Source organism: Macrobrachium nipponense, chromosome 8 (assembly GCF_015104395.2).
Source record: "Macrobrachium nipponense isolate FS-2020 chromosome 8, ASM1510439v2, whole genome shotgun sequence".
NCBI lineage: Eukaryota > Metazoa > Arthropoda > Malacostraca > Decapoda > Palaemonidae > Macrobrachium > Macrobrachium nipponense.
In genome coordinates, this window is record NC_087203.1 from 46,546,475 (window position 1) to 46,564,723 (window position 18,249).

Below are 18,249 nucleotides of genomic sequence, written 5' to 3' on the forward strand. Positions count from 1 at the left end.
CTTGCTTTGAATTTGTTGAGGCAAACGTCGGTCTCATGCTTCTGGCTGCAGATTCCACAGACATGCATGCTGCCGTGCACTCCTTCCTGTGATGCCCAAACCTCTGGCACTTGAAACACCTGAGAGGTTCGGGGATAAAGGCTTCGGTCTTGTAGTTTCCGAGGATCCAGGCTGATGAAGTCTGGAATTTTGCCTCTAAACGTAGCTTCGACATTTTGAGTTCTTCTTCAGTACCATCTCGTTTTTCACTTTGCAACGTTGAAGCAGTCAATATGCCTAGGTACTTCGAGGAATCCGTTCAATAGTGACATATTTAGGACTTTGCAGATCATTGCTTTCCCCCCCCCGATGACTTCTCAGCAGGGTCCAAAAGGGAGGCATAGAGGATCGTTCTTCAGGAGGTCCCCTGCCGGACTGTTGGTCCTTCGGGGTAATAATGAATTCCCCTTTCAGATTCGGTCGGGGCTTGGAGTTGTGCTTTTAGGGTATTTTTTCTCAAGTGCTAGGACGGCCGCATACGATGTCTGGGGTGTTCTTGGGAAGTTGCTTTGAATTTAGGGAGTGCCTGAGTCGTCATGGTAGGTGCTGGAGGCGTCAAAGGTTTAGGAAAGGTCGATGACATTATTTAGGCTTTTTCCGTTTCTTCTGGGACTTTCTGGAAGCCCCTGATCGTCGAGGAGGGGCGGTTCTCCTTGCTGGGAGCCAGGAGAGGACGGCCGCTCTCTGCCATCGTCTTGAGTCAACAAAGCGCGCTGCTCAGATTATGTAATGGCCAATAGTACTTTTCGCGAAAAAAGAAAAAAAAAAAACAAAAAAAATTCTTATGGGGTACTGTGGGAACGTCGGGTATTCGCCACCATCGAGAAAACCGTCTATGTACGTCCGATATATTGACGACACCTTCATCAGTGCCAACACGGGTGGAAGAAATAGCGCCTGCGACAAGCCTTCCACGACCACAGCAGACTCAACTTTCACCATCGAGCATTTGCCGTGACCGTCGCCTCCCCTTCCTTGACGTTCTCTCGGGCACAAGAAGAAAACGCTTCGTAACACAAGTGTATACGAAACCCACGAACCTGGGGCATGTGCCCTGAACGGCGAGAGCGAGTGTCCAGAGAGATACAAAAACGCACTGCAATCAGCGCCTTCATCAAGAGAGCTCTCTCCCACTGCTCTTCGTGGAAGGACACGCACACTGAATTAGAACGTGTTGCCCAGTTCTAATTAACAACGGGTATTCCAACCGGGACATCGAAAAAAGCCATTCGCAGAAAACATCGATAAGTGGTACAGCAGAGCCTCGCCCCGTCGCCCTTGAAGACGTCACTCTCTTTTACAAGGGCGCATTTCACAAGAAATACAAAGAGGATGAACAGCCCTTCGTAACATCATCGAAAGGAATGTCTCCCCCACGGACCCTGCGAAAAAGTAAAATTGATCATTTACTATAAAAGCAAGAAGACCAGTGGCCTGATTATGAAAAACAACCCAGCCCCTGTGATGCAGGACCCTCTCAAGAAAACTAACGTTGTCTACCAATACAAATGCCCTGTCCGGGAATGCCCCGGCGCCTACATTGGTATGACAAAGGCGCCATCCATAATCATGCAAAAAACGTCCACAATACCAGGATAACTCGGAAGGACATTATTCCTAATATTGGTATTTATCGATAAGGCAGCAGACCACCGTCGCCTCCGCCTCTTAGAGGCCCTACACATCGGGAAGGAGAGACCCAGCCTTAACACACTCAAGAGACTTCACTCCTCCCGACGGTGGCACGTAGGGCGCTGCCCGCCGGCACCATAGAGCCGATCGAACGGACCAATCAGGTGCCCCTGCCCATACTATGCTCCCAGTCTCCAGCGTCCGCACGCGAAGAGCAGTGCGAGCTTCCCCACCTCTGCAAGACCGGCTTGACTCAGGGACTTAATCCTCTGTTCAGCCAATGAAAAACGCAGCGCCCATCAGACAGGGCACCTGGGACACAATAATACCGCCGAAGAACGACCCCATTCCAATCAGTTCACGCTCACCTTTCCTTGAAAATGAACCGATGATACGGTTGGAAACGTTGGAATTCCATTACTAAGATTTGTTAATCACTTTTGTTATCATAACAATAAATTAGTATTTTTAGAAAACATTTCTTTAACCAAGATATGAACATCGGCCAGCTATTAGCAAATATCAGCCCTGATGAGAAGAGAATAATAAGAAGAATTGAAAAGACCATATATAAAATCAATTCCACTGATGCTGCCATCATCTTTAACAAAATAATAATAATAAGGAATGTTCCAGGCGGATTTGACGTGCAAATACTGGAATTGATTTCCAGGGATTCTCGCTCCGTCATTGTCGCCAGTCCTTGCCAAAAATAGCGGAGTTCACTGGAAGTTTCATTTGGAACAGTGCGCTGGAAGATGCGTTATTATTATTATTATTATTATTATTATTATTATTATTATTATTCTGTTGAAGCAGCAATCCCCTTCAATAGCACATGCTGAAAAGAGGTTCTTTTACCTTGTTATTATTATTATTATTATTAAATTATTATTCAGAAAAGACGAATATGAGGAGAATTTGAATGCATGCAAGTCATTCCCCATATATTTTCAAATTCATTGATTTTAACCTTTTGCGAATCAAGTTTCAAATACATATGACTCTCTCTCTCTCTCTCTCTCTCTCTCTCTCTCTCTCTCTCTCTCTCTCTCTTTTCTTTCTCAAGCACTTCATTATTTCCCCCTCCCTCATCATAGCACGATTTACACCTGGACAGTCCACAATCGTCTGTATCATTCCCACGCAGCCCTTCGTGGGGTCCCATTATTTCATGAATGATTCACGTTTCATTACGGCCTGTCCAGGGGGGTGGGGGGGGGGGGGGGGGGCGGGGGGGGGTGGGGGGGGCGATATCCCCGGGCAGTCCCCATTTCCCCTCTACACTTAACCCCCCATACCCACCTCCCCACCAGGGTAAAGCTGATGTTTTCAGGTTCAGGTTCCCCCTCAGAACATGGCAACGCGATTTTATCTGGACCGTCTTCGCTCGTAGCGTTGGTGCCCCTATATAATTTTCTCCTTTTATGTTAATACTTTTTCATATGTTTATTAATTTATTATTTTATTGCATTAAGGGAGATCTCTTCTTTCTGTGTTTCCCTTTACCTTCTCTTAGACCTTCCTAATGAACACCATATTATTCATCGGAAGCTTGAATTTCAAATCAGTGGCCCCTTTAGTGGCTTGTTCCTTATGAATAGGGTTCATCTTCTGAATAATAATAATAATAATAATAATAATAATGTCAAAAACGTAATTACATGTATACCATTTCCGATAATGAACCGGCATTATCCCCTGAGAAGAAATTTGCACCTTTTAAAACCCAAATTACAATATGGTCCTTCCCCTCCCCCCCTTTCCCCCAGATAAAAAGGAAGCTGTTGTCAATATTCCCTAAGGGAAACTTTGGTGTCTGACAACACCCGAGATACTTTCGGGTGTATTTGTGTAAATGTGTGTGTGGGTGTCTCGGATGACGTAGCAGATAAGCACTCGCCTATTGATTGATTGATTGATGGCTTTCTGGTTTTTATTGCGTCCCCCGCGGCGGGTGTTTGTTCATGTGTTTGGATTTAATGTATAAGGTTGCTTGCATATGTAAACATATGAAAACTATCCGATGTACATGTGTAATATATATATATATATATATATATATATATATATATATATATAGTGTATGTGTGTGGCACGTATGTATGTATTTTATACGTCTATGCATGTATGTATATTATATACCCTCATATTTGTATGCATGTACATATATATATCTATATAATATATATTATATATAGTTGTTATGTTTGTGCACGATGTATGTATTATAACGTCTATTATGATGTATTTATATTATAATACACACATATGTGTATGCATGTACATATATATAAATATAATATATATACTATATATATATTATATATATATCTATATATATATATTAGATATGATAGTGCGAGTGGTGCATATGTGTGCATTTGTATGAAGCCATTACAATACATGTTTTTTTTTCCAGCTCATTCATTGGCAATCCCAAATGTCAAAGTGAAACTTTTATGACGGTATTTGACTACTTCCCAATTGTCTGAAAAAAATCATATATATATATATATATATATATATATATATATATATATCATATAAAAAAAAAATCTATATATATATATATATATATATATATCATATTGATTTTAGTGGGTTTTTCCAGTGTTTGGCATTGTTTCTTTCTTCATAGCAACTTTTTATTACTTTTTCTATGGCCCTCTCTCTCTCACTCTCAATCTCTCTCTCTCTTCTCTCGTCTCTCTCTCTCTTCTCGCTCTCTCACCTCTCCACCCAGGTAAGTAGAAGGAAAATATGGTACCAGATTAGAGTCAGGAGGATACATATCACAGTACCCATGAATAGGACCCATAAAATCAGCTAGTGGGTCATTATAAACGCCCCCCCCCCCCCCCATTCCCCCCCCCCACACCCCCCCTGTTAAATAGTGCCCGGAGTCCAATTCAGATATGGGTGGGGACGGGTATCAATATTTTCGTCATCAGTATGGCAACATGCAATGGAATCTGATTGGTCAGTCTTGAAGTTTTTTTTTTTTTTTTTTTTTGGTTTTTTTTTTTTCTTGTTTTTTTTTTTTTTTTTTGTTTTTTTTTTTTTTTTTTCTTGTCCGCCCTCAGATCTCAAAAACTTCTGAGGCTAGAGGGCTGCAAATTGGTACGCTCATCATGTACCCTCAAACCATCTCACATACCAAATTGCAGCCATCTAGCCTCAGAGGTTTTTATTTTATTTAAGGTTAAATTTAGCCATAATCGTGCGTCAGGCCACACGGGGCCGTGGCTGAAAGCTTTATACCTTGTACAGAGAACTCGGCGCATTTTTTTGCTTGTTTGAATTGTCTTCGTTGTGTGTAAATGCATATTTTTTTTTAATTTATCTTCTTTTCATCCGAATATAACTTTATTTTAGTTTGGGTCGACATGGTATTATCTCCACACACACATACACACACAAAGAACGCGCTTGGTACTAACTTAAGTCTATCATTTTCCTGTGGTATTCGTTTATATAATGAAGTCACGTGCATCTACTGTGATATTTGGAGTATATAATGTATATACATATATACGTATATATATAATGTATATATATACACAAGTGTGTGTTGTATACTATATATGTGTGTGTATGTGGTTTAGTTTATAAATATGTTTACCTCTTCATATGTACCCCCAGATGCAACACGTTACATACTGAAGGAATTATTATTATTATTATTATTATTATTATTATTATTATTATTATTATTATTATTATTATTATTATTATATCAGTGTATACTACTTAACAGAACAGAAAGGATATACCCACAGTCTGAACAAATAATATTAACTTAATGTATCGCAGAGGAAGGCAAAATATTAAATTGATGGACTTTCATTTCTTCTAAAAATATGGAAATATGGAACGTGGTAAAAACATGGTATTCAATAATAATAAAATATAATAATAATAATAATAATAATCATCATAATCATAATAATTATAATAATAATTACTTTTAGCAACATTCCTTTTCAAGTAATATTCTAATTGAAATTGAAATTTAGATGTATTTTTCCTCGAGATTATATAATAATAATAATAATAATAATAATAATAATAATAATAATAATAATAATAATAATATATGTACAATTTCCACTGGCATCTTCCAACATGCAGAAGAGTGTGATCCTAGAAACGGCGCACATGGTAAGAAAAGTGATGGACTCCTAAGGAGGCAGGATGCAACCCGGAACCCCACACTATAAATACCACCCAGTCGAATTGGAGGACTGTGATAGACCAAAAAAATAATAATAATAATATATAATAATCATAATTTCTGCTAGTATGATTTCTTTTAAGTCATATTCTAATTGATATATGAACATTTTGATGTTTTTTTCCTTGATCTTATAATAATAATAATAATAATAATAATAATAATAATAATAATAATAATAATAATAATAATTTCATGTTTTCATGTATTATTATCCCCGTGAGCTTTATAAAGTTGCACGCATAACGCAAGGTGAGACCCTCACATACACAGACACATACACATATACACGTGCATACATGCACATACATAATCCAAAAGATAGACAAGTCAGATTATGATCATCTCGTGAAAATCCAGCCATGCAAATATATCATTCGGGCTAAAGGTGCATTATTTCCTCACCAGTCGTTGAAGTCGCCCTCCAATTATACCAGCCTTGAAGGATTGCTCAGTTGTGCTAAAATCCTTGACCGTGGGTGTCTTTTACACGTGTGACTGACTAACTCTCTCTCTCTCTCTCTCTCTCTCTCTCTCTCTCTCTAACTGGCTACATTATCTCCTCTTCGTAGGTAATGGTTTACCTCGTGTTTATTTTAGTAATATTAAATATCTATCTATCTCTCTCTCTTCTCTCTCTCTCTCTCTCTCTCTCTCTCTCTCTCTCGTACTGTATAAATTGTAACATTAAATTCTCTTCATAGATAATGATTTTTCTCGTTTATTTTAGTAATGTTACATCTCTCTCTCTCTCTCTCTCTCTCTCTCTCTCTCTCTCTCTCTCTTTCGGTAATGATTTATCCCGTCCCTATTTTAACAATATTAAATGTGGTTCGCTCTTCGTAGATAATGGTTATTCTTATGTGTCTATTAATAATTTTTTTTGTCTTGCAGGGGCAGTGGAAACCCAATGTACGACCGTCGGGTCGTCAGGGGCTCGAACTATGCCAAACGGATGAGCGATGTAAGACTGACATTTGATTGTTTGCTTTTTTCTTCTTCATTTTTTTTTATCTTTTAGAGTAGGCATAGGTTCCCTGTCCTTCAGTCTTTTGATGAGTAGTTTGAGCTTAGCTTCAAGTCTCGGGGATTCTTAGCTTCAAGTCTGAGGGAGATTTAGCTTTATGTCTGAGAGATTCTTACCTGAAAGTCTGAGAGACTTAGCTTCAAGTCTGAGAGAGATTTAGCTTTATATCACAGAGATTCTTACCTGAAAGTCTGAGAGATTAACTTTAATTCTCAGAGATTCTTAGCTTCTAACCGGAGGGAGATTTAGCTTTATGTCTGAAAGATTTAACTTCAATTCTGAGAGATTCTCAGCTTAAAGTCTGAGTATGACTTAGCTTCAAGTCTTAGAGAGATTTAGCTTCAAGTCTGAGAGATTCTTAGCTTAAACTCTGAGATTCTTAGCTTCAATTCTGAGAGATTCTAAGCTTCAAGTTTGAGAGATTTAGCTTTGATTCTGAGAGATTCTTAGCTTCAAACCTGTGGGATATTTAGCTTTATATCTGAGAGATATTCTTAGCTGGAAGTCTCAACGGGATTTAGCTTCAATTCTGAGAGATTCTCAGCTTGAAGTCTCAGTATGACTTAGCTTAAAGTGTGAGAGATTCTTAGCTTCAAAGTCTTAGAGATATTTAGCTTCAAGTTTGAGAGAGATTTAGTTTTAAGCCTGAGAGATTCTTAGCTTCACACCTGAGGGAGATTTTAGCTCTCTCCGAGAGAGATTCTTAGCTTCAAACCTGAGGGAGATTTAGCTTTATGTCTGAGAGAGATTCTTAGCTGAAAGTCTGAGAGATTTAGCTTTCAATTCGAGGGATTCTTAGCTTAACAGTTTGAGAGATTTAACGTCAATTCTAAGAGATTCTTTGCTGAAAGTCTGAGAGAGACATAGCTTATAGTCTGCGAGATTCCTATGTTCAAGTTTGAGAGATTCTTAGCTTCACGTCTGAGAGAGATATAGCTTAAAGTGTGAGAGAGATGTTTAGCTTTAAGTCAGAGAGAGATTTAGCTTTATATCTGAGAGATCCCTAGCTGAAAGTCTGTGAGATACTTAGCTTCAAGTCTGGAAGATGCTTAGCATCAACAGTGAGAGATTCCTAGCTTCAAGTCTGAGTGAGATTTAGCTTTATGGGTGAGAGATTCTTAGCTTCAAGTCTGAGTGAGATTCTTAGCTTAAATTCTGAGAGATTCTTAGCCTCAAGTCTGAGAGAGATCTAGCTTCAAGCCAGAGATATTCTTAGCTGTAAGTCCGAGCGACTCTGTATAAAGTTACAGAGAAGAAGGTCTGTATTGAATCTTGTTGGAGTCTCTGATATCCCTTATTTACTCTATCGTTTCCGTAAAATGTAAAAGTCAGGAAAACACAATAAATGGGAAAATCGTCGTTTTCTTAATCTGTAAAAGTGAGGAATTGATGAAAAATTAAAAGAAAAGGTCTCAAAATGATCATTCTTTTGAAAGGAATCGATCATTATTTCCTTATAAGGTTTATTATGATTAAATGTGTAAATTGCTTCGACCTAATTAGTATTATTGGATTGTTAATGTGGTTTGTCAGTATATACCTTTTCTGCTAATCTATATCGAGAACAATAGCGACCACGCCCATGCATTTGTGCAGCCTTTTGTAACTGGTAAAAGAATTAATCACAGCTTTTAAAAGCTCCCCTTAGGGGAACCAAATAGATTAACGAATCCTAAGAAAGAAGATTTATTATGAAATCGTTTATTTTTTTTCACTTGTAAATTTGAGAAAGTAATTAAGCTATGGATGGACTACAATCCATGAGAATTAATTTATTTTATTAAGGAAATACTCATTATAATGTAGTTCTCTTATTTGTGGCATTTTCGATTTTGAATTAGTTTTAACCATCAGTGTGGCCTTTTTTTATCTGTTTTTTCTCTTAATATAAGTTTTTTCAGATATCTCCGAGAGTATAGAAAGTCTCATTTTAAAAGACGTCTCGAATTGCATAAAAAAAAAAATTACCACTGCGTTACACGTATTCCTTTACTATTTTTTTCATTTGTTTTGGATAGTTCCCAAATATTTAGGAACACATCTAGGGCAAATTACCACCTCGTTCAACGTATAACTTTACTGTCATATTTTTAGGATTGACAGTTTCCTAATATTTTGAGAAAGTATAGACAATTCCACATTCCTCTCCTGACCGAAATCTCTGCCCCTTTTCGTATTTTATCAAGACAATTCCACAGGTCTGTTGAATACAGTCAGGTTTAGGCGGGCATGGTTGGCTTGTAAGCAGTCATCACTTTTACCTCGGAGTGTAAATATAGAATCAAGTTCAGAACTTGAAGCTCAGAACTTCTGAAACCACTGGTTTCGATCTAAGTTCAGAATTCAAGATTGCAGAAGCTCAGGGTTGGTGTAATAGGTCTAAGTTCAGAACTAAGGTGTTCATGGCTGATTTAGAATTAAGTACAGAAGTAAGAGGCTGAGGGTTGGTATAGGCCTAAATTCAGAACTAAAAGGCTCAGGTTTGGTTTGCAAAGTTCAGAGGGTGAACACAGACACTACTCAGACTGGAGTATTATATTTTAAGAGGTAGTTCTTGTCTTGGTACCATCTGCAAAAATGGCTTTAGTCCGTTGTAAGTTTAATCCTTTACTTTAGCGTATAAACTAGAGGATCCCAATGTTAGTTGCTGTTAGTTGCTGCATGAAATGCGCTGTATATCGAGCAATAAAGGTTCCTCTCCTTAAAGCTTAAAATAGGCCTCTAATATATTTTTCTACGCTTAAAGACAAAGCATGGTTACCAGTAACCTCATTACTTAGTAGAATATTTCTAGTCGATTATCCTGTCCATTGAAACGACTGGACGGACTTCTCTTTCTGTAAATAAGAGTAAACATTTCCTACTCTTTGCTTCTGTATGTGAATAAAGTAGTAGTTGAGAGCTTCTGATTCTTCCATTATATACATATTATTTCGTTTCAATTAACGTTTTTTTTTAAGCAATATTCTCCATTAAAATAATGAAGCACATTGATATAGAAATCTCTGGCATGTCGACTTTAGCTACTGTGATTAATTCTCTCTCTTTCCCCTTTTCTCTCTCTTTTTTTTATTTTTTCCAAATCCTATTTACCACCAAAACTTGGGTATCCATCAATTCCTCTCCACTCTCCTTATCCTTCTTCCTCCTCCTCCTCCTCATCCTCTTCTTCTTCTTCTTCTTCTTTCTTCTTCTTCTTCTTCTTTTCTTCTTCTTCTTCTTCTTCTTCCTTCTTTCCCGCCCCCACCTCCACCTCCTCCTCCTCTTCTTCTCACCGGCTGACTTTGCTTCTCCCCCCGGGGGCCCCCTGGCACGACGGAAAACAGGACCACCCGAAATGGAATCCCTACTTCTCCAATGCCCGGTCACTCTCTCCGACCCATGTAAGTGACAGCTTGGTAAGTCAGTGAGTCTTCTTTGCAGAGGGGAGCTTTTTTTTGTTGCATTTTTTTTCTCTCTCTCGTAGATGGTTGTTGTATTTTAGATTTAAGAAGAATTTCTTTATTTTTTGGCAGAATAGTTCACTGTAGAGTAACGTAGTGTCAGTTTCTGCGGTATCTTTTTTTTATTAATTTTTTTTATTATAAGTGTTTCGTCTTATATCTGTCCGTGTTTGCAGATTTAACCTGATGTATGTATATATATATATTATATATATATATATAATATATTATATTATATATATAGATATATATATATATATATATATATATGGGTTTATGTGTGAATGTGGTACGCTAAACAAAAACAATTGTTTGCTATACATAAATAGAAATCGGGTTTTTTTGCTTAGATTAATGGTATAGTGTCGTCAGTGCACCTCATGTGGTGCACTGTAGGTATAACTCAAGGTTCTTTGCAGCGTCCCTTCCTTTCATTCTTTTTTTTTACTGTACCTCCGTTCATATTCTCTTTCTTCCATCTTAATTTCTACCCTCTAGTTACACCTGTCAAACCTCTTCACTGTTAGTTTCCGTTTCAGCGCTGAATGACCTCGTAGGTCCCAGCGCTTGACCTTTGGCCTAAATTCTATATATTCTTCTGCATTCCAAACCCGAGGCTTTGTTATCCATGACAAAGCTGTGATTTGTCATTCTTCAAAGTAGTTCTCGTTTTGTACAGCAGATGACATCGGCACCAACATTTAGAACTGAATATATTAATGACGTTGACTGGTGACCTTTCCAAGGGTCAGTTTCTCGATCTCTGGTCTCGATGGGAGTGGTGTTAGGTGAGCGGATATTGAATAGATTGTGCAAATGCTCCTCGAAGTTTATATAAGTAGTATTGGTTTATTTAACGCTCTTTCGTATTATCCACTTACTGCTTTTCCCAGAATTCTGGGTACGATTTGAAATCGGGGTTTTTGGGACCAAATGGCCCGGCCTAAAAACTAAACCATTTTTTGTTGTTAGATACCTTTGTTAAACAGCAGATATCGAGTTTTTTTTTTTTTTTTTCTTTCTTTCTTTAAGGGCTGGATTAATTTCTTGAACGGCTGGGTACGATTTGAAATCGGGTTTTTGGGACCAAATGGCCCGGCCTAAAAGCTAAACCATTTTTTTTTATTTGCCTTTGTTAAACAGAAGATATCGAGGTTTTTCTTTTTTAAAAAAAGCCTAGTTTAATTTCTTGGACGGCTTCCCTTAAAAGATATAATAATTCCATCTTCTTCTTCTTCCCTTAATAAATAATAATTCCATCTTCTTCTTCTTCTTCTTCTTCTTCTTCTTCTTCTTCTTCTTCCTCTTCTTCTTCTTCTTCTGCTTCTTCTTCTTCACCTGTCTCGAGATTCGTGTCATGGGGTCAGTATTCCCAATCGTAGCTTCCGTGTCGTTCTCTGAGATTCCTATGGAAGATGACGTTCGGCGTCGCTAAAGGAACCGTATGTAACTAAAAAACACAATTGAAATGAGGTTTCCACGCGAAGTCCTTCCAAATTTCAACCCCACGTGTCCAGGAGGTCTGAGTGGGGTTGAGGGAGAGGGGGGAGGGATGGGGTTATAGGGTTGACGTATAGTAGATCTGAGGAACCGTATCTTATAGCAGCGAAAGTATTTGTTTTTCGTGAGTTACGTGACAGAACTGTCATAAAAAAGTAATGAGAATTTTTCTGGGGGGATGGGGGGTGGGGGGGAGGGGGTTAAAAGGCAAAACGATGCTAGATTACTTTTCCTGTTACCGAAGTTATTTTAGTACGAGTGTTTTAGGACATAAATCAAGTGTATATATATATATATATATATATATATATATATATATATATATATATATATATATATATATAGATTACTTTTCTTGTTACCGAAGTATTTAAGTACGAGTGTTTTAGGACATAAATTATATATATATATATATATATATATATATATATATATATATATATATATATATATATATGTATGTATGTATGTATATAGCAACGCAGTAAGGCCGTGATATTTCCAAATTCATTCATCATTTGAAGTAAGAGAAGGTGTTGGGAAATACAGAAGGAAGAGATCTCACTTGTTAAAGTAAAAGATAAAATAACAAATAGCTAGAAATGTATTCAAAATGCAAGGAGGATAGTATCAGGGTGCTAGTGCATTGCATGTTTGCTTAAACTTTCGAAATTCCAATTGCAGGACGAAGCAACAAAACTTTTAATGAATTTTAGATAAAATTTTTAAAAGTTTCTTAACTTTATCAGATTTAACACACCTTTTTAAGCATATATGTATGGAAACATGAGTAAATGTATTTATTGCCTGTGTGTGTTCTAGTATTTTGTTTAATTTTAACTTATCCTTTATCATACTGAATGACCTATTTGGTTCCAGTTCGTGACCTTTGGCCTAGACCTGGCATTTTATCTAATCCTTCGGGCCAGCCCTATATAGGAGAGCTGAAATGCATCTCAGTGGTCTGGTTGAACTATTTTTATAATGATTATAGGAACAAAACTTGAACGACAGCAACAGAGAGGAAGAGGTGACCTTTGAAGGGCGAAGCCAATGAATACTAAATGCCCTTCCCAGCCCTGAGATTCTTTCGTGCGCCTCCGTTAGGCCTACGCGTTTCCACAAACACCGACAAATACTGAGAATTGCAAGAGAATTGATCGACCCAGATGTGAGGCGGTGGTTGTGGCGTCCTTGAACTTGTAACATTAATAGTTTTGATTTACTGGTTTTGGGAAATTACATAATGAGGGTTTGGGAAGAGTGGGTTTTGGACTAGGAATTTTAATGGCTGTCATGATGGGTTAGATTCAGTTCTGCCTGCCAGTTTTTATTTTCGACTTTAACAAAACTATTCATGGTTTTCTTTTATATTTAATTTATTTCTGATTAAACATTGTGCGTAAGTGGTCAAAATTCAAGCATAGAACGGTAGCTCTCAGACGTGTAACTAATTAAAATTAAAACTAGTGGTCCTTATCAAATTACTGTGAGTGATGTTCACAAAGGGATATGGCTTTTTTTTTTTTATTTAAAACTTATTAACCTGTCAAAATTGACAATAGTCCCTTTTATATCGTTTAAACTGAATTCACTTGATCCCGTGTAAAAGCCAGCTCCTGTAGAGACGAAGAAATCGAAGGTTATGAGCAAATATCAGTTATTCAGACAAGAACGAATACTTCGATCGAACAATTCTCGTCCCACCCTTGTGATTTAATGCCCAAATTTACGGAGAAACTGTGAAAGTAGCCATCGAGACTGGTCCGTTAATTGACTCTAGGGTAGTTTCAAATTCTCTGAAGCTGTAGTTGCTAAAGTCTTCCAGATAAGTGTTAGCGTAGGTGGCTGTTGTCTAAGTACGTATATTTGTCGAACGCTTTCGGACGAGTGTTAGAGCGGATATATAGTTGTCAAATGCTTCCAGATAAGCCTAAGAATTGCGTATATTTAGCTAATGTTTTCGGGCGAGTATTAGGGCGAATATATATGTAGTTGCCAAATGCTTCCAGATAAGCCTAAGAATTCAGGTACTAACGTTCAATCAGTGAATGGTTGCTGTCTTAGCAAGATACCTTAATTAGATAAAGTGTTAGGCCGAGTGGAAGTTATTATTTGCTGTTATTATAGATATCCCAGAATGCATTTTGAAATAATGTTAAGGAAAATTACACATTCGTAACGTTGGTCTGAAACCGAACAGATATAATCGAAACACGATACGTTTAGTAGTATAATGCTGTTAATCCTTTTTTTCTGTAGACTCAAGGATCTTCCTAGAAATTATCTTTTGTCTTTAGACTCAAGGACCTTCCTAGAAAGTTTTAACATCCTTTTTTGTCCTCTAGGACTCAAGGAACTTCCTAGAAATAGTACCTTTTCCCTTTTCTGTAGACTCAAAGGGCCTTCCTAGAAAGGTATCTTTTGTCTTTAGATCTCAAGGACCTTCCTTCCTAGAAAGTATTCCTTTTGTCTCTAGAACTCAAGGACTTCTTGAAAGTTATTCTTTTCGTCTTTAGACTCAAGGATCTTCCTAGAAAGTATCTTTTGTCTTTAGACTCAAGGAACTTCCTAGAAAGTATCCTTTTGTCTCTAGACTCAAGGGCCTTCTTAGAAAGTATTCTTTCGTCTTTAGACTCAAGGATCTTCCTAGAAAATATCCTTTTGTCTCTAGACTCAAGGACCTTCCTAGAAAGTATCCTTTTGTCTCTAGACTCAAGGACCATCCTAGAAAGAATACTTTTGTCATCCTTTTTCTCTAGACTCAAGGATCTTCCTAGAAAGTATCCTTTTGTCTCTAGACTGAAGAAACTTCCTAAAGAGTGGAACTTTCGTCTTCTTCATCCACAGAGCGACACAATGACCGCCGAGTTGTCCCACTCCATGCAGCTGCGCCGTCAGGAGTTCCGGCAGAAGTTGGAGGCGAGGGCACGCCAACGGCGGGAGAACCACGGGATATCCTCGCTCTATCCTTCAGGGACGCAGGGATACCGGAGCTACGGGAGGCACAACGTGCATGTCCAGACGGAGAATTATTACGAACCGGTAGGTGCTTGAGTTCTCTGTTTTTTTTTTTTTTTTTTTTTTTTTTTTTTTTTTTTTTTTTTTTTTTTTTTGTTTTTTTTTTTTTTTTTTTTTTTTTTTTTTTTTTTTTTTTTTTTTTTCCTATTATTATTATTATTATTATTATTATTATTATTATTATTATTATTATTATTATTATTATTATTATGCTTTTCTGGTTATTATATTATTATTATTATTATTATTATTATTATTATTAATGATTTTTTCTGGTTTTCATTATTATTAATATGAGTTGCCTGGTTTTTTATTATTATCATTATTAACAGTTTTTAGGTTTTATTATTATTATGAGTTTACTTGGTTTTATTATTATTGTTATTGTATTTTTCTGGTTTATATTATTATTATTATTATTATTATTATTATTATTATTATTATTATTATTATTATTATTATTATAATTACTCACTCTCTCTCTCTCTCTCTCTCTCTCTCTCTCTCTCTCTCTCTCTCTCTCTCTCTCTCTCTCTCTCTCTCTCTCTCTCCACATAAATACAAACCAGTAAAAGAAATATATGAAATATTTAACGTACAAAAACGATCATACTTCAACCTTATCAAAAAATAAACACTCAATCTCAGTTTGTCAAACTTACTCATTTGGGGACGTTTTTCAACGTCTTATTTTTTTTTTTTTTTTTTTTTTTTTTTTTGTTTTTTTTTTTTTTTTTTTTTTTGAAGCGTCCTAATTTCGGGCCTTTTTCTGTTACCCTTCTAGCTGGAACGTCCCCCTGGGGCTGAAACAGGGGTTCAGACGGATACCTGGACGGAGGAAGGGGGCTTTGTGGTTCCTGTCATAGCCCCCACGGAGCCCGGAGTCGATGGGGCGACTCAGGTCTACGAAACAGAGGTCAGTCGAGTACTCTCTCTCTCTCTCTCTCTCTCTCTCTCTCTCTCTCTCTCTCTCTCTTTTATATACTATGTATATGTGTGTGTGATTATTTTTTTGTTGAAATACTCTAAAATATATTCGTTCATGTATGCATGCAAGTAAGTAATAACCGTTTTGAATCTCTCTCTCTCTCTCTCTCTCTCTCTCTTCTCTCTCTCTCATCTCTCTCTCTCTCTCTCTCTCTCACACACACACACACACACACACACACACACACACACACACTTATTTCCCCGTGTATTTTAACTTAAAATAATTTCTTCGAGGTCTTTCCTTACAATTCCAAAACAGTATTAGTACTGACACGGGGACTATCACATTGTGTGATGATAGATTTTCATTTCCGGTCTTTGCATGCACAAGACTTCATAATTGTATGCAACTGATTGTTATTTTTCAAAAATATTGCTGGCGTCGTTTTTTGCAATTTTTGTGCCGTTGTGTCTACTTTTTTTTGCAGATATATAAATTAAAAATTAAGCATTTTGCATCACAGCCTTTTTGTAATTTTGCTGTATCAGTTGTTTGTAAACACTTATATAATTTCTAAATCTCCTTAGTCCCATTTTTTTTTTCAAAATAAATTTATAAATATTTTTCTAGCACGTAAAACCTACAAATCCTTTTTTGAGAAATACCTGCTGATAAACAATGGTACGATCTCTCTCTCTCTCTCTCTCTCTCTCTCAACCCTGAAGTACGTAGCTTAATCCACCTGTTTTCTGAGTAATTTCTGAGATTATCAAATTCAGACCTTTATTTTCGTTCTTCTGTTGAGGTTCAAACCCCAAGAATTTAGTTAAATACCTAATTTTACACGAAGTTTTATTTAGAATATTTAGGAATAAAAGTTAATTTAAGAATGCATTCATTCGCAGATTCCACGAAGCGTGTTTAAATGCTTATGTGAGATGCCTTCAAAGTCAGATTTTGACGTTTTCAGTTGTTTTAAAACAAAATTTTAATTTATTTCCAAGCCGATTTTGATCGTACAAAACTCGTCCTGTAAGCTGATAACAATCCATAGATTTTTATATTTTCTGTATTCTTTTATCATTGGTCCGTAAATTTCGGAAATTACAAAATAGAAAATGATTATCGAACGTATTTTTATAATCTTGAAATAATCACGCGGTGGCTTACGGTAAGATCTTCAGAAACGTCTATTTACACTTCCTAACTCCTCTGTAATTCGATGCTTCAGATAACTTGCTTTGACTGCCTTAAAGTCTCCTGATCTTGGATAAAAAATGACTGTATAAAATGAATACTAAACTAATTAAAGGGGTGGAAATGACTAATATAACTAAAAAAACTAAACTTCTTGAACGGTTGCTAACACGAATTAATCCCATCTGATCTAAACTGAATGGCTACCCTCCTCCTCTTTTCCCCTCTGGTACAAGCAGCTTATTGATTTGGAAGACTCGGTGGGTATCTCTCTCTCTTTCCATTGTTTAGAATCTATTAGACAACTGCCTTTATCACTCGAGGCTTCCTCGCGCGAGCTCGTATTCGAACGTGGCACCTGTGAGGCGCACTGCTGATGGCAACACTGAAGTCGCGCATGCTCAGTGGTGCGACGTCATTCTGGCGCGAAAAAATGCGTCACGAAAGCATTGGCTACGTATTGCGAAGTTCGTCAGCGGTCTCGTGTGAGGAAGCCTCTGGCTGCAACAGATATATATATATATAGTATATATATATATATATATATATATATATATATATATATATATATATATATATATATATAAATAATATACATATATATATATATATATATATATATATCTATATATATATATACTATATATATATATATAAGAAAAACGGTCCCCTCACGATGCTTGGCAAGAATTCTGCATCTCCTGCAATTCGCTGAATAGGACCACGGCAGATGATGTAGCATGAATGCTGAATTTAGTATTATTTTCGTTTTGTTTTAAGAAACGGGGTAAAAAAAAATAGAATATATATATACCTTTCACTTGCTCAAGGTTTGTTTTATAGGGTTGAACAGCTAATTTGGTAGTATTAGGCGTTGTGGGGTATTTACAGTTTGGGGTAGGATATTGCTTTGCCTCTGGTTAGAAAAGTGGGCTTATCCCATGGTAGTCCCCATACCCCTCTCCCACCCCTCCCCCCAATCCCAGGGTGACCCCTTAAGTTTAGGCTCAGGTAGATATGCTTTTATTTTATTCACTTCACCAGGCTACTTCCCCTTTCAAGCCCCTGTTATATAGAAATGCTTTTTCGGCACTCTTCCAATCTCTCGCTACAGCCTGTAGTACTGACGTTTCCGGGTCAAAGGTAGGAGTGTATATATATTTAAACATTAACTCGCCCATACGTATATTTCTGAGGCTTTTGGGGTATCTTGCATGTTAAG

At 36.9% G+C, this 18,249-nt stretch overlaps 1 protein-coding gene across 4 annotated transcripts in view; it reads left to right on the forward strand.

The window, feature by feature from the left end:
• The window catches only part of LOC135222747 (retinitis pigmentosa 1-like 1 protein), a 107,843-nt gene that overhangs the window by 52,334 nt on the left and 37,260 nt on the right, over positions 1–18,249 (forward strand). For 2 of the 4 annotated variants that reach the window (XM_064260993.1, XM_064260995.1), the window contains exons 2-5: positions 6,803–6,872; positions 10,262–10,333; positions 14,729–14,923; positions 15,684–15,815. In XM_064260993.1, the coding sequence (XP_064117063.1) occupies positions 6,803–6,872; positions 10,262–10,333; positions 14,729–14,923; positions 15,684–15,815 (469 nt within the window). The remainder of the gene's footprint in view (positions 1–6,802; positions 6,873–10,261; positions 10,334–14,728; positions 14,924–15,683; positions 15,816–18,249) is intronic. The other 2 variants (XM_064260994.1, XM_064260996.1) reach the window with 2 other exon arrangements.